At 35.6% G+C, this 18,301-nt stretch overlaps 1 protein-coding gene across 6 annotated transcripts in view; it reads right to left on the reverse strand.

The window, feature by feature from the left end:
* The window catches only part of Qki (QKI, KH domain containing RNA binding), a 123,912-nt gene that overhangs the window by 22,254 nt on the left and 83,357 nt on the right, over positions 1–18,301 (reverse strand). For all 6 annotated transcript variants that reach the window (XR_005286503.2, XM_038338767.2, XM_038338766.2 and 3 more), the window contains exon 4: positions 14,030–14,173. Coding sequence is in view for 5 of the 6 variants with exons in the window: in XM_038338767.2 (XP_038194695.1) it covers positions 14,030–14,173 (144 nt within the window). In the remaining variant the exon portion in view is untranslated. The remainder of the gene's footprint in view (positions 1–14,029; positions 14,174–18,301) is intronic.

The raw sequence follows: 18,301 nt of genomic DNA on the forward strand, positions 1-18,301 counted from the left end.
GCCTTACAGACAGCACAAGTAGCCTTATATCAACTGGAATCTAAGGTACTAGACGGCAATGGTAAGGGCTTCTATGGCTTTTCCTTTACACTGATGTGGGCCTTTAGGAACTTATCTGCCATTGAGTCAAGTTTCACCAATGATTCAAATCAAGTATTACGAGTACAAGATGCTACTCAGTTGATTCTGATGTGAAACTGAACAGCATACACTAAAGACTAATGACTAAACAAAAAAGACATGTATTTCACTTTTAAAATATTTTACTTTGCCATTTACTAATTAAATAACTTATTTTCCTAACATGATTGCATCACCTTGGTAATAAATTTTGAAAAATGGAGCAATATTTTCAGCCATATTATAATTATTGGAATAAAACAGCAGCCTAGTGACTTAAAAAGTGTTAGCAGGCTTCACAAAATATCTTGTCTATTTTATGAATCAATTATACAGTCTCAGGCATTTAAGGGGTCATTTTCATACACAAAGTTATATTAAAATACAATTCTTTGGAGACACGGGAAATTTCAAGTTTGTTCTGACAACATGCACATGAAACCTGAATAACACCATTTATCCCAGCTTGAAAACCACATTTGATTTGAAAGCTTTTTAATTTTTTTATTCCAACCTTTGGGTTTAGTAGGTGTAAAAATATATTATTTACTATACACACTGTATGAAATTAAAATATTAACTTATTGTTTATAAAAAGCAAAGTATTCTTCATACAACACTCTGCAGCACTAACACAGGATGAAAACAGATAAGAGCTGTCACACTTTCCTCTAGAGATCTGGAACAAACCGCCTTTCCTTAAATGTGACTATCATCCATTTGTTTGGGGGTGATGGTGAGGGCACAAACCCTAATAAAATGGCCCTCATGGGAGCAGAAATCAACTCATTCTCATCAAGGATTTATGAGACCGTTGGCCTCTACAAAAAACTTGTCTATAGGAGGAGGACTGGCTTCTTTTTCCCAAACCTGTAATTTATAAGTTTATTCAAACCCACCAAATTGCTTTAAGTAAGTGCCTCTCATATTGAAAATTCTGGCCACAGGCAGACCCACATCCAATCCTTTCATCCTCGGCTCAGCCATCGCAAGGGTGGTTCTGCTCTGACACTCTGAAGAGACTGACTGCAGCACTTGGAGCCCCATTCAGATGAAAATGGCAGTGAGAACACTCTTCACAAGTTCTGACTGTGGCTCCATCAGGAACCACATGCATTTTGCTTAGATGTTTTAAACATCTTTTAATTTCTATCTTTTTCTCAATAAAACAAAGCCAAAATGGCATACATACATTTCAGTTAGTAGTACTTGGTCAAGAAGTTAAATCAACCAGATCATTAACAATTTGGTTTAAAAAGATTTTAAGAAGAAACAATTTCAGAGTCAAGATGCCTCTTACTATCGTTCATTATTACCTTTGAGGCTATAATTAAAAGTGTACTATGAATCAAATTCATAGGCCACTAAGCAATGGAGAGCCCCTGAGAAACATGAAAACTTTAAAAATAGATACTGTACAATAGTCTTTTCTCTTAATTTTTCTCAATTGCAATGACAGGGATAACTGGTATTTTTTTTTTTTTTTTTTTTTTCGTTTTTGGTTTTCCGAGTCAGGGTTTCTCTCTAGCTTTGGGGCCTGTCCTGGAACTAGCTCTTCTAGACCAGGCTGGCCTCAAACTCACAGAGATCTGCCTGCCTCTGCCTCCTGAGTGCTGGGATTTGAAGGAGTGCACCGCCACCCTCCAGCTGATAATTGGTATTTCTTAAAAGCAAATTAAAATGATTTTGTTGTGATAAATATTTTCAAATTTCATAATATTTCTTGATTAAACATCACAACTTTAACTTTCAAATTCCTTAAATGGAATTTGTTGTAAGGTACTAAAGCCAATTATTTAATTAACATTTAGATCCCCATGCATGCTAAAGCTTCCAAAAAAATCAACTGTATATTAAAACTCATTCATATTTAAGTTCAAAGTACCACTGAGTAAACATGAAAACAGGAGTAGAATTTTACCATAAAGCGCCATACAGCCCACAAATAAACACTTTATAAACTGTCTGATGGTAATGGCATCTGGTATGTCAGTCTGTTGAAATTATCAGTGTAAATTTCTGTTGTCTCATTAATCTCTCTAGTCAAAAGTTAGCACTGTTCAATTCAACGCTCCAGTTTATTGCTGGCATTTCATACAGAAACTGTTTTCTTTTAGAAAGATGGCAAAGTACAATGAGATCAAGAGATGAAGGCATGCATCCTTTATCTCCTTTCTCAGTCTCCACCTCAGCAACAATACCGTTTTCTTCATCTGATATTATTTTTTAATCCTTTCTGAAATTATGATATGTGTGTGAAAACGTTTATTGTTGCTTTTTTCTTTTTAAAAATTACATTTAGAGTAGGCACACTGCGTAATAGGTTGTTTCATTAGGGTATTTTTTACATTTTGTGGATCAGGAAGAGAATTACTTCATTTTATTTCTAGTGCCTCCCATTATCAGGAGGAACTGAATCCACAACTGGCTTCACAGATGCTGCACTGAGGAACAGGAGAGGTGAAAAGGGACACATGTCTCTCATTCACACCCAGCTAAAATAATGACTCTCACAATGCCCCTCACAAGACTGTATGGCATGCAGGCCACACTGCCTGATATTGTCTGTAGAAAACTGATGCATGAAAGTAACTGGTGCTTGAGGTAGGAGGGAATAAAGGTCAAGACTATACAACAAGAGGAAAGCTGCTACCATGTAAACAAAACAACAAACCCTTTCATACAGGTTTTGAGAGTTAGAGATGCACGCATGTGTGCACTGAGTTCACCTGCCCTTTCGGTACCATGGAGGAGAATCTTTACAATAAATGAAGACTGTAACATTTGTAGCCATTTTCATCGAAAAGAGATTTATAAACCATAGACCCAACCTACTGCAGAATATACATTCATATACAAGTATGTTTAAGTAAATATGAGATGTACATCAAAACAGACCATATTACTAAATTATAAATAAGTTATAGCCAGGGCTGAGAATTCAGTTCAGTGAATTCCTGAACTAATTCAGGAATTCAGTTAGTTAGGGTTCCTGACTAACGTATGTATGAGGCATGGAATCCAAGTCCCAGGTCCACCTGACAAATTAAACAGGTAAATAATATAAAGAAAAAGTGTTATAATCAAATTTAAAAAGACAAAAACAGATCAAATATATTCACCAAGAATAAGACTAAGTTAAAAACAAGCAATAATAAACAAAGAAAAGCTCTAAAACATACAAAAGAAATTAGAAAATACTTTGAACTAAATAGTTAAAACTATATAGCATGACCCTATTTGTGAGATACAGCTAAAATTTATATCCATAAAAGGTCTCTGATCATTGTATTTACCTTTAAAATACCCAAATAAAGCAGAAGAGATCAGTAAAACAGAAAGAGGGAAAACAGCAAAAGTCAAAACTTGAAAGTTAGAAGATTAATGAATTTGATCAAGAAAAATAAAATCACAAATTACATCATGATGAAAAAGAGGACTACCACAGCTCCTAAATACTAACAAAGATAAGAAGGAATTATAAATGAACACGCTCGTGATAAAAATTTTAACCACTAGGAAGTTATTAGAAAAACAAAAAAATTTCTGGGTATCAAAAAGGCTTATTACAAATAGAAAAAAGGACTTGTCTGACATAACTCAAACCTAAAATATAATAAACTTTGAGAAAGTCATCAGTAAAAGACAGGAAGTTGGATTGATTTAAATACACACAAAACCACCTGTTTTAAATCTATTGCACTTGATACAGAATTACAAAAGTCCTAATCTGTTTTCTGATAAGACAATGATCAAAACAAAATTGAGGAGGAAAGAGTTAACTTGGCTGAAGCCAATGCAGGAACACCAGGCAGCAACAGAGACAATGATCACTGATGAATGCTGCTTATGGCCTGCTCAGGCACATGCCTAGTACTATCACTTGCCTACAACAATTACAATTATTAAGTACCACCCAGACGCATGCACAGGCTAATCTGATGGAGGTGAATCCTCAACTGAGGTTCCCTCTTCTTAGATGACGGCATACACCATTAATATGCAGCCTTTCTGTGAGATTAAATATGACAGTGAATCACAAACAGCTCAGAGCTCTGTAGACTGTAAACAGATGAGCGCTGTGCTAAGATCTTAAGAAATATTTGATCTAAAGTAAATTTGGTGACATGCCAATTTATTTTTAAAGAGGACCAAGTTTTCTAGTTTTAAGAACATAGTTCAACACTGATGTTTAAAAGTCTTCTTAGCCGGGCAGTGGTGGTGCACAACCTTTAATCCCAGCACTTGGGAGGCAGAGGCAGGAGGATCTCTGTGAGTTCAAGGCCAGCCTGGTCTACAATAGCTAGTTACAGGACAGGCTCCAAAGCTACAGAGAAACCCTGTCTCAAAAAAAAAAAAAAAAAAAACAAAAGAAGCCTTCTCTATTCAAAGTTTACAAAAATACATACTTATGTATGTAATTTATTTAAATACCATTTGTAATTACTAAAGAATTTATAAGGTCTTTATGAAATTTATGTATAGTTATGAATAAATTTAAATAAACAATTTGTACAAAACTAAAATTATAATTATGATTATAAGTATCATCCTGCCCAGAGCCTACTAGCCAGCAAATACAAAATATTGTGCCTTTGACACCTTGCAAAAGTTATAACTATTTAAAAAAAAAAAAAAATCAAGAAAACTAGTTTTTCCAATTGTGTAAAAAAAAAAAAGTTACAAAAATCCAGATACAAGTACTATTCTTTCCAAATGATACTAATGTTCTTATATAATATACTTAAGGCTACCACTGTATCAAACTCTAGCACAAAGTATCGTTCCTTTCTGTATAAGCTCTATTTAAGGCATATTCATATAGCAAGATCTTTTATGAGATCCTAGTGCGTGCCTTGAAACTGTTTTCACTGTATTATGGATATAACTCACTGAGTACCTTGCCCATCTATCTGTAGAGGCTAGGCTTTGAGATGGCAAATATCCAAGTCCCATTTACAAGATACATTAGGGCAGTTAAATGAACCTATCCCCAATCCTAATACTATTTCTTTAAACACGGAGAGACTCTTCCTGTTCTCCACAGCAAAAACTTTAAAACCAAACAGCTCATTTCCTCTTCCAGAGGAACTGTATATTTGGTACAGTTTGAGTTTTACTTGAGTAAAATGGCAAAAGTGAAGATATTCTTTGATGTGCATACATTTAAAACTATATCACTTTTACTAACTTACTTGGGAGAATGAGTTCAAAGGAGTGAAAATGAGAATCAAGGATACTGTTTCTGTCAGACCGAATGGATATATTATAGAAATATTTTGGAGGTTTAGTATGATGGTTTCAGGCCTTAATCCAGAACACAGGACTGTACACCAAAGCAGGAGGATTCTGAGCTTGCCTCTCCAACCTCCAAAGAAAGGAGGCAGGCAGACTTATCAACAGTTTCTGCTGAGGGTCCCTAAAGATGAGTATACTTGTAGTAGATACTTGAAGACAATGAATGTGAACTTGTATGATAAAAAATATAATGAAAAAAGCTCCTCACTCCTTATTTACTGCATGGTGTATTAATAAAACAGAAAACAAAAGAATTCAAGTAAAATGATTATCAAAAGGAACATCCAAAATAAAAATATTAATTCTCCAAAATAAAAACATTAATTCTCTGGAAAACAAGTCTTATAAATATCTGATTCTAATGAGCATATATGACCATCACAAAACCTTTATTAATTATGCAGTTAGATTTGAAAATTTCACTATTATCTAGGGGAAAGTTAGTATACTGTTTATTATATGCTTACTGGAAAAAGGGATGAAATCTACTTTATAAAGTTGTTTCAAAACCCAAATTTAAGCACAGCACTCTAGAGGCAGAGGTAAAAGGATCTGAGTGTCTGAGGACAGCCTTATCTTCTTCAAACCATCTAGAGCTACAAAGTAAAACCTAGGCTTAAAATAAAATAAAAACAGAAGTTTAAACCAAAATCAACATAATGTGGGTTTTGCATATTGCTCCAGAAGACAGTCAAGTATTCGCTGAGCAAGCATGAGGACCCAAGTGTCTTCTACTCCCCAAATCCACATAAAACTGGGAAGAATAGTGCATGCCTATATTCCTGGTGATCCTATGGGGAGGCAGAGACAAAAAAAAAAAAATCCTTAAGCATTTCCACTCCAGGAAGTTTAGCATACTTAGCAGAAACAACAGATCCCACCTCCAACAAGGTTAAAAGGTGGTGACTAAAAAATCTAAGGTTGTCTCTGACCTCCACCACCTCAGTCCCCAGTCAAACAGATGAACATGACACATGCACACACAATTTTAATTTAAAAGATTGAACTAAAGCATCTAAATTGACTTACTAAATATTACACTTAAATTTTCACAATTAAATAGGCTACAATGCATCACAAGAAGTGAGGATACAACGTTGGTCAGCAGACATCAAAACACAAACACGCTTAACTATAAAGCTCAGATCAATGTTGACAATGTTCCACATTTCATCCCACATACCCTAGATTTAGCTCTCTCCACAAAAAGGGCAGAGTTATACTTTTAATTTAATGTAAATTTAATCTTTAAATGATTATCATAAGCAAAATAACATAGCCCTAACAAGAAGAAACCAAAGGCTGTAGTGTATGGTGCACTTCAAAAGAAAGAATGAATGAATACATGAATACATGAATGAAGGAATGTTGTGATGTTGTTGCATAGCCTATAATTAGTACTTGGGAGTGCAAGCTCCAGGCCAAGCAGGGTTAAAAAACAAAGCAAAATTACTCATATTTTTCTACAGAACCTGGCAGTGAATTTAAAACCTGGGATAACACCCAGGCTTGAGACTGTCAAACAGGCACTATTAAATAATACTGCCATAACTGCAAACTAGTACAAACTTCCCAGAAGATAACTTGGGAGCATTTTAATATCAACAAAATATTAAAATATACTATACTTTTAAAAGTAAAAGTATTAGTTGACCTAGTAATTCTTCAAAAGACTTACTTTCATGTATTTTATTTATATTCATATATATTTTTTATATGTATATAAAATACTAAATGTCTGTTCCTTCCTGAGGCTAGGACAATCAAGTTTTGAAACTCCCTACATTAAATCTGCAAAAACAAACCAATGCCTGGCTATATGCAACAGTCAATCCATTCGACTTTAATGAATGAACAACTGTGTAGAATCGGGACTGATCCTAGTTGGTTCTACTCCACAACTCTCAGTTGTACTCCACCTCAGAAATCAATTTCTTCCTAACAGCTAGATGGTGAAGATTCCTGGTTCAGGCTGTGGTCTTTCCCCGTATCTCTAATTCTATGATGATATGCATCTCTAGTCCTTTGGCTCTAAAAGCTTACAACATGAGGACTCTACATTCTTACTTAATTCCCATTTGGTATTAGCCATGTGTAGCTCTTCATCTGCTTCCTCGATCTTCACATTTCTTGGTTTCTCTTCAAAATTTGCTATTCTAATAGTACAAAGGACAGCATCAACTGCCTTAAGTCATCACATATCACATCATACAGTTTAATCAAAATTCCTGTCAACTTCACCTTCAAAATAACCCCTCCATGAAATACCTCCACACCTCTGTCTCTAGTCCCAACACCTTTTGTGTCTCTAGCTAGGACCTACTCTGAATAAGCATTTGAACTTGAAAGCTTTCTACCCGGCATCTAAGTTTTTACCACTGCCCTCAAAGTCAACAAACCTAGCAGCCAGGAAAATCCTTTGAATGGGTATCAAATCATGCCATCCCTGCCGGCAGCTCCTTCCAAAAAACCTATCTCAGAATAAAGACAATCTGCCCCAACCTACTTTCTCAATTACCTCCCACATCTCTCCATCTTGCTCATCCTGTAACACTGCTTGGCCCCATGATATTTTCCAACCATGTCACTGTATTTCTGTTCTATGTATTTCTTGAGAAAACTCCTAAGATATACAAATGGTTGTACCACACATTTTAATTAGGTATTTCTCAAATGTTATCTTTCCAAGAATCATTTGTAATCATTAAATAAAACAGCCTTTCCCTAACCGTGGTACTTTTTATCTTTTATCTTGCCTTGGTTTTCTTTGCACCACTTTATTACAAAACAACATGGCTGATACTTTTGTTTATTGTTAGTAATCAAATTCCAAAGGTAAGCTTTAAGATGGCAGGCATTTTGTGCTTACCTCCCCTCTCCTCTGTGACCTTGTGCCTACAGCAAGCACCAGTAAACTGTGCTGCATAAAATGCTCAGAGATGGAAGGAATGAAAAAATTCAAGAAATTCAAATACATAAAATATTGGCTCACTCTGTGGGTATGCTGTGCAGTGAGTGTACACCTTAGGGATAACCCAAGTCTGAAAAGTGCACTATGGAATTCTGTGCTCTTTCTTTCTCCAGCGGAAAGAAGAACCAAGCAAATAAACAAAACACTAAAAATGTGTGTGTGTGTGTGTGTGTGTGTGTGTGTGTGTGTGTGTGTGTGCGCGCGTGCGTGCATTGGGGGAAGAGTGTAATGTAAGGGGTTATAAGAAAACTGTAGGTGTAGGTGGAAGTAGGGCAAGAGAAATATGTAAAAGAAGGAAAGCACACTAGAACATGCAGGGGAAAAAAAACAGCCAATGTCAAGACAGAGCATACACTTCCACATAACAGTTGGTCTCACAGATCCAGATAGTGGAATAGTGAATGCGGACAGAAGTGGGGGGGGAGGGAACGGCGAAGAAGGGGGGATGGCACAGACACAAGACTATTGCAGAGCATACAATTAGATTAAGAGCAATAAACTAGTGCTTTGTAATACAGCAGAGTGACTATAGTGCATAAGTGTTTCTAAACAGCTAAAAGACTTCTAACAAACAAACTGAAAAATAATTGAAGTGATATGAAAAGGGTGAGGCAGGGTAATAAGGGAAGAAATATGGGGAGACAGCTAAAACTAAGTATCATTTGAGGGATTGTATAGAAACCTACTTCATAAAATATATGCATATATGAACGCGAGCTAATGGAATCATCAAATAACGGGAAAGAGAAAGCCCCAACTAGACATCTCACTATCAAATGAAACATCCAGTATCTGGAATGAATTACATCTGAGTTGTTGCCTAAAGGAGCTAGCTCTATGGAAACCTCCAAACAGGCTATTGCCAAGGCTATTTATTGTTTGTTCTTCACAAGCTGATGGTAAGGCCTTACAGCAGGAGATAATACCTATATAACTCATTCAACATGAGAAGTTAAGCTGATGCTTACCTAGAGCCTTCATCCCTTCTGATTGGTGTTTATGGTACTGGAAGAACTCTGCTCTTACCAGAGGAGAAAGGTAAATACCAACCCAACTACATACCACTTGCTTGCTCTACAATGGCAGCCTACATGATACACTGGTGCAACAGTGGCATAAATGTTTTGGAAGTAACCAACCAGTATCTGAAATTAAGGCCCACTCCATGATATGCCCAACACTCCTCAGATGGCCAAGAACCTGACAATAGTTATGCCATAGACCTAAGGGAAATCCAAGCACTACTGTTCTGCTAAAAGGATGCAACAATTAAATTACTCCTAATGACATTCAGCTATACATCTAAATCATCATCTTGCTCAGTCAGCATCAAAGAAGCTCCCTCCTGCAGTAGAAAAAACAAATACAGAGCCCCACAACTGAACAAGGTGCAGAGTGAGAGCCCTTGAGACACTCAGCCGTAAATGAGATGTCTCCATTAAATCTCTCCCGTAAGGGCTCAGGGAACTCTGTAAAAGGGGCAGAAATATTTTAACAGCCAGTGGAAATAGAAGACACCAAGGAAATAAGGCCTTCTATAAGATAAAAAGGCAGATTACTGAATCTACTTTTAAAAACCAATTATTAGTTTTAAGTGATTTACATTAGATTGGACTTCTGTATACTATATATAAATTTTGCATATTGATACAAATTTGAGACTAATTTTGTTAATACATACTGTACATACATTTCTAATCTGGTATTATAACTATACAGCTTATTTAACAATGTAATACAAATATCCCTGAAAACTATTATTACCAACTGTTTAGGATAATCAGAAAATGCAGGTTAGTAATTAATCACATATTATATAATCAAACTTGTAGTCACATTAGGCATGTTTTTCAAAGTCAAACAAAGATATATTTTAGATACATAGGCCATCTTCAAACACTTCAGAGACCTACAGAATATGGCATTCAAGATGTTTTAACAATGAGACATGTCTGCTTCTGCCAGCAGGAATTTACTTTTAGAAAATAATTGGCATGCATCAAACAAACTCCACACGGAGTTTACTTTGTGACAAAAATGCCCCTGCCTCGATTGCTGACAGTATGCTGTCATAATTAGGACACAAAAGAAAGTAATTACTAAACTTTGTCAAGACAAGGAGGGACAGCCCTTCAGAATGTTCTACTTCACAGAAAGATCTGTTAGATATAATAGGCCTGTAGGCCACAGAGGAACTTTGGGTGACTGTCCAGGCAGCCAGCTGTTTCTGTCATTACTCAATTTTTTGGAAGTCTTTTGCTTGCACTTTCTGCTTACTCAGTTAATATTATTTCCTTCTTGGATCTCTGAGGGAGCTGAAGACTAGATATTTATAATTTTCCTTGCTTACCAGACACAGAAAGCAAGATATGATAGAAAGTAAATTTGGACTCACCAAGATAAGATAGATGTGAAGTATTTTCTCTGAATTTGTCAAATGAAAATTAACTATACATTGTTGATGTATTTATTGCCTATACATACTGTATATAATTATTGTACTTACTGTATATAGCTTTTCTTATTAGTTATAGCCTTCTTTTTGATTTTAGACAAAAAAGAGTAGTGTAGTGGCATTTTGTATGTATTTTAATAAATAAAACTTGCCTGAATATCAGAGAGTAAAACAGTCCCACTGGTCAGTCTTACAGACCAGGCAGTGGTGACACACACCTTTAATCCCAGCAGCCACACTAGTTAGCTATTGAGGCCAGGTAGTGGTGGTGCATGCCTTTGATCCCAGCCCTAGAGAGGATTATAAAATGGAAGGAAACATCTCAGTCTCACTCTCAGATTCTTGCAGGCAGTATCACCATTTTGGACTGAGGTAGAGATAAAAGTCAATGGCTGTTTTGCTTTTATGACCTTCAGGTTGAATACCAACTTCTCTGAGTTTTTATTAATTGTGCTTTACTTCTAGACAATCGACACATGAATTCAGAGACTGTGATGCTATGCACAGGGCCTGCACTGGTATAAGCCAGTGCTGAGAAGTAGACACAACCCCCCAACCCCAATTTAGAAGTCATCTCCAATTGATAACCATTTGCAAAGGAAAAAAATAGTTTTCTCTAATGGATTCTCACTGGGTATACAAACGACATTTAAAGGTAGGCTTGCATGTCCAGCAGAAGATGGGCAACACAAAATGAAGCTAATGATATTTTGGAGTTTCCCCTCCCCTTTTTTTTCCTCATAATGCTTTGTCTGGGCATTTTTAACTTTATATGTCTTTTGTTTATAGATTATGAACATCATTTTCTTCTTGGCGAAGCTTACACAGGGTTAAGTCTCATAGAACTGGCCAATTATAAAGAAAATTTCAGTCAATCTGTTTTTGTTTCAAGTCTGACTATCTTAGCATAGGCATCAAAAATATACTAAAATTCAGTTAAATTAAAATAAATTCTTTAATATATGCCTACATTATAATAAAGACACTAAGCACAGAAATATATCAGAAAATGAAATAATTATGCAGTGTTAAATCAATGCATGGAACTCATGCTTTAAGTTACGTGTTTCTATCCTATTGTATGTAATTCTAAAGTTTCATTTCTTCAATGTAATACCAAGTAGCACAACTTATAATCAGTTACCTATTTAATAGTGACAGCAATAATCCTAAAAACCTTTATTAAGGAGAGACAGCTACTAAAACTGGCTATTTCGCCATAAAATACTAAATATGCACTTTATTAAAGTTTTATTCATTTATCTGCTACCACCTTTGTTTCTGGACACAAACCATTCTTATGAACTAGTTATCTGTGTGGGAAATGAGAGTATGGGTATGTACATGCCACAGTTCTCATGTGAAAGTCAAAGGACAACTTCAGAAGGTAGCTCTCCCACCACTGTAGAACCTGGGGATAAACTCTAATAAGGCTTACCAATCAACAAACAATTACACAAATGACTTTCTCTGTGTAACAAACATTCTGGCTGTCCTGGAAACTCACTTTGAAGACCAGGTGTCTGGTCTCAAACTCACAGAGGCTTGCCTCTGCCTCCCTTGGGATTAATGGAGTGCACCAACACTGTCAAGCACAACTCTACAACTAAAAGAGTTAGTGCTCTAAGGTCTTACCATTAGTGTTTTGTTACCCTAAAGAAAGAGAGGTCAAAATATTCTTAAATTTACTAATAAGCTTCTGAACCAATGTTCTTTTTCAAGATAATATCTTTTATAATAAAAGTAAATTATAGAAAGAATGGCTAGAAAAATCTAATGAGTAAATAGGAGTGTGAACCATTATACAATTTTCTTTTTGCTATAGTAACAAACACATGTACTCAGGGTAATGGGAGTTCTGCATTGTTGGATACATAGCATTTCAGTAATTTTCTGTTTATAAATCTAGTAACAGTGTGACAAAAAGACCCTTTTCATTGCTTTTCAAAACCACACAATTAATAAGGAAAAGGAAGAGGGCATGATTTAAGTGTGCAAAGACCTGCATTTACAAACAATTTGTCAGTTCAGGTTCCTTATATATCTATAAACACAGTTCATATAAAATTTCTTGCTTGCAAGGAATCCAAAGTGAACTGTTAGGACACTGAAGAACACACCACTGGGATATAAAGAATGACAGATCCCAAGTTCTTTTACCTAAGCAACAAAACGGCTCCACTGTCAACTATTTTCCTAGCTTTCTAAAGAGCAGTCAAGGGTACCTAGATAGATGGCTCACAACCATCTATGAGATGTGGTGCCCTCTTCTTGCATGCAAGCACACATAGAAGAAATGCTGTATACATAATAAATAAATCTTAAAAAAGCAGTCAATATTTTCATGTTATTAATAAGAAAGAGATAGCTTAATAAATTATGTGAATTCAGGACCAGCCTGGTTTACAAAACAAGTTCTAATATAGCCATGGCTGATACACAGAGAAACCTTATGTAAGTGTGTTGCAAGGGTGGGATAAATTGTTTGTTGGTTGGACAGCCTCACTTTGAGTTGGATCCTCAGGTCTACAGTGGTGAGTGAGAACCACTTAAAAAATCACTTTCTTTTCATTTTCCATTAAAAAGAAAAAAACAGTATGTACCAACACAAGAGTGAGGAGGGAGGGAGAAAATGACGGGCAGAGGAGACACAAGAACAGAGATAACTGGATAATTTCCCACGAGACACAAATCTCAAATTTATTTTTAATATCTTACTTAAAGATTCCCAAATATGTTTGTTAGTTTAGATTAGCAAAGTGTGAAAAGCTCAGCTTTCAGTAAGAAAACAGTTTTTACAATGTTCTAACAAAGTTTTACTATGCAACATTAACTTTTCTACAGGGGGAAAAAAAGCCAGAAGAGAACCTAGTGTACAGGCAATTCAAATAATGAACTCCCACTAAGTCTACTTTCCCAACACATTAATAGCTTCACATACCTCTAACTTATTACCCTCTCTCCTCCCCAACACTGTCTCTCCACATAGCCTTGACTGCCCTGGAGCTCACTATGTAAACTAGGTTAGTATCAAACTCAAGAGATTTGCCTGCCTCTGACTCTTGAGAACTGGGATTATAAGCATTTGTCAAAATGTTCAACACAAGCCAAAAAAAATAAATAAAATCACTAACACATAACAACCCATTCTTTATTAACAAATGTAAATGATGAAAATTACTTACTGCAGGTACCAGTAACTTCTTCACTTCTTCAACTGCTCTCTTCAGCTTGATTTCTGCTCTGTTCTGAGCATCTTCCACAGTGATTAGTACATGTAAATCTTCATTTAGATGCTCCCAATTAGGCTTGCCTCTGTTTTGCTCCTCCTAAAAAATTTTTTACAATGCTCAATGTCACTAATACCATTTTCCAAAGACATAATATATATTCTATAACATGAACCTATTGCTAGTTGCTTAAAGCCATGTTTCTATTATTCTAATGATATTACAAAGATTTTCAAATATTTCCCAAATCCAAACCAAAACCTAGCAATGGGACTAGTCAGTCAAATGAGAACTCAATAAATATTCATGCTGCACCTACTATGTATCCAGCTGAGGTTGTAAGTGACCAAGACAACCATGAGCAATAGTGCTGCTGCTCTAGGAATTCTGCAGAGCCATTTCTAAAGCATAATGAGTCACTTCTTTACTTATAAGAAAACAAAGTTATCAAGGCTGAACAAGTCATTTACCAATATCACAGCAAACAAACTGCCAATTTAGGAGATGAATCAAACTTATTCTCCAATTGAGCGATGCTTCCATTCATTACAACACTTTAAATAACACTGGTTCTAGTCAATACTAGGAAAAGTATTTTGAAAAATAGGTTCCATCATGTAAAAGAAGTACATACTGCTTGATGTAACTATTTCAAGTAGTTATGGCAACAATAAACCACCGCCAATGACTGTTGTAATTGTTTAAATGTATTTCTACTGACCTTTACTTTTAAAAATAAACTATTCAGTTGAATGGAGCATCACTTTTGCTGTTGCCTACACTCCAGTGAAAACCATGCACATGTGGGTAGCACTAAATAGATGCAGTGAGTTTTAAAAAAATAAAACTAAAAAAAAAATAAACATGAAGTCTGAAGAACAATGTATGTATGGGAATCCTAGGGAAATTGGACCGGGTTAGATTTGATATTTTATTGTATACACACACAAAATTTTCAAATATTAAAGTAAAAATGAAATATACAGTCTACTCTTGCATTGTATCAAGTCCTAAATACATGTTTCAAAGGTGATTGACTGTCTGTCTCACTTCTGTGATAACTTCTGGTTACCAAGCAAGGATTATATGTACACGTTGAAAGCCTTATCAAACTACTTGCAAGGCTAAATGGATCTCAAGGAAAAGTAGCAACAATCAAACACTATGCAAACTATTTAGCCTAGAGCCTAACTATTTCAGTATTACATCACACCGCATTCCTTTTAACACATATTGGCAGAGCTAGGTTCCTGGTGGTGACTGTATTTTAAAAGTACTTCCATGCAGACATCAATGTGAAATAAAATGGTGGCAATGCACCATCGGGAAATCTAAAGAGGACACAAGAAAACAACTACAAAAGCAATCAATAAATACTAACTGAAAACATTTTAAGATTATATAAACACCAATTCAGTTACTCGTCAATATTTAATAAATAAAGGGATGGGCTCTTTTTTTTTTTTTTTACTTAGGGTGCACCTTAAAGAGATGTGAGTGCAAAGAGTCAATGAATCAAGAAACTGGGAACCCTGGCATCATTTACATGGCAAAGAATACAAAACACACATAATACTTCTGTGGAAAGACTCAATTTAAAACCCAAATTTTAATGTTAAAGGATGTTTTTATTTCCCATCAAAGTTTTAAATTCATTTATTTATTTACTCATTTATGTATTTATTTATTTACTTGTTTCTTGGGGGGGGGGGCAGGGTTTCTCTGTAGCTTTGGAACTAGCGCTTGTAGACCAGGCTGTACTCGAACTCAGATCTGCCTGCCTCAGCATCCCGAAAGCTGGGATTAAAGGCACCACCACACTGCAAATTTTATTTATTTTTATCCCCCTGGTAGACTTGGGGAATTTTCTGTATTACCTGGTAAACTAAAAATGTACCCATGTCTAAATTTATCAATCTATCAATCTATCATCTATCTATCTATCTATCTATCTATCTATCTATCTATCTATCTACCTACCTACCTACCTACCTACCTACCTACCTACCTACCTACCTATCAATCTATCTATCTATCTAGGATTTTCATTTCTATCCAAGACAGAGAAGCAGAAGCAGCAAGATTCACTCCTCACTCTACTGACACAACCAAAGTGAATGAGACAACAACCACAAACTAGAAATTAGAGACTGAGGAAGAGAAATGGCAGTGGTGAGGGCGCAGGGACCAACCTGCAACTACCCAACTCCATGGCTTTAGTCTTGGTCCACACAGCTGTGAGTGCAGGAAGAGTAAAGCAGGCAAAGCTGAAGAGGGCTGGAGAGCTCTCAAGCACCACAGGCAACAGTTCCTATTGCATGCTAGGGAGATAATTCTAAAGGCCAGGAAGCAACCAAAGGATTCCACATCACAAAGTATCTAGCTCTCTCACATGGAGCTAGACTGAAACATCTCATGATTCATCAACATCATACCAAAGGGAAACAATTCAACCAGTATGAGCTACAGTATTGCCTAATAAATTACAAAACCAAGAACTAAGGGAACTCCAAAAGGGGGGGGGGTATTTAAGGGAACTAAACATTTACAACTACTTCAACCACTTGCCGGGGGGGAGGTTGGGGGGACGGGATGGGACACTAGGGGGCATTTTTAAGAGTAATAGGATATCTTCCCAACAATGTAAAATTCTCTATCTGCTGTCTAGTCAGAAATTAACAGTCACCAGGGCTGGGGAGATCACTAGGTGAATAAAATGCTTGCTTTGTATGCACAAGAACTAAGTTCAGATCCCTAACTCTATTAAAATGATAGATAGATAGATAGATAGATAGATAGATAGATAGATAGACAGACAGACAGACAGACAGACAGACAGACAGACAGACAGACAGACAGACAGACAGACAGAATAACATGCAAGTTTTATTTCAAGAAATAAATGGGTACTGTACTGAGCAGTGGTTAAGAACAGTGGCTGCTCACAACTACCTTATCTGTAACTTCAGACCCATGACATTTGACTCCCTTTTCTGGCCCCTGTTGGCATTGTACATACATGCTGTATAGACATACATGAAATAAAAAGTGAATGAATGAATGAATGAATGAATGAATGAATGAATGAGGTAGAGACCTGGGGAAGAAGATGCTTAACCTCATGCTACTGCTTTTGTGTACATGCACACATGTGAATGAACACATACACAGAATGGTGGTGGTGGTCATTAAAGATTGTATGAGATGAAAAAAGTTATTTAAAACAAATCTACTAATAACACAGATGTTATAATAAAGACTTCAAAAGCTATTATGTGTTTGTAATGTATACATACACTAACAGGAGATGCAAAAACTAATTCAAAACATATCAGAAAAGATTAAAAATAAAGCTGAAATCATAACTTGCCACAGAAATTTTTATTCACAGAAAACATAAAAGTCAAAGAACTTAAAAATATGTATTACCTGCCTTGTAGGAACAAAGAATAAGGTTGCAATATAATCTGCCATTACGCTTTAATTTACTGAAGGAATAAATTTCTGAGTGATAAAATTTTTGAGTCTTTAGAATTCTGTTTTGCTATTCTAACCATATTTGAGTGAGATTCTAAGCACATCTTGGCCGGAACACAGACACAACAGATTAAAAGTTTTGTCTTGTTTTTTAAGACTAATTTTTATCTTCTAAGGTCATGCCAAATTCCTTTCTCCCAAGCCATTTTCTAGGTTAAGTGAAAAGTATCAAGAAGTGGGAGAAAGCACATGGTAAAACAGACATCTACATAAAATACCTTTCTTCAAAGAGAGGACCATTCATAAAATTTCAAGAGGATTGACATGTAGTCATTTAGCACAGAAAACTCTTCCCAATTGCAATGGTGATGTTTGGGTTTTTTTTTAATGTAGCTTTAAAGCACTTTCAGTGGACAACCATTTCTTTAAAAATAAATAAATAAATAAATAAATAAATAAATAAATAAATAAATAAATAATGATGGTAATAATAAATTACCTACTAATTATTTTAAAGCTGCTACATCTAGTGACCTAAAAGTAGGATTTAAAATACTATTCTAAACATTTGAGAAGCAACTACTGTTTTGATTATGTGGTATCAAGTCTGCCTGTTTTGCAGTATGAAACTCTGTTCTAATTATAAAACTTGTTTAAATAAAGGAATTCTGTAACATGAACATCATCAGAGCAAACTGACTGTCCACCCTGTAAAGACTCTTTAAAGTTTTTATCTCCAGTCAGGCAAAT

Source organism: Arvicola amphibius, chromosome 8, assembly GCF_903992535.2.
Source record: "Arvicola amphibius chromosome 8, mArvAmp1.2, whole genome shotgun sequence".
NCBI lineage: Eukaryota > Metazoa > Chordata > Mammalia > Rodentia > Cricetidae > Arvicola > Arvicola amphibius.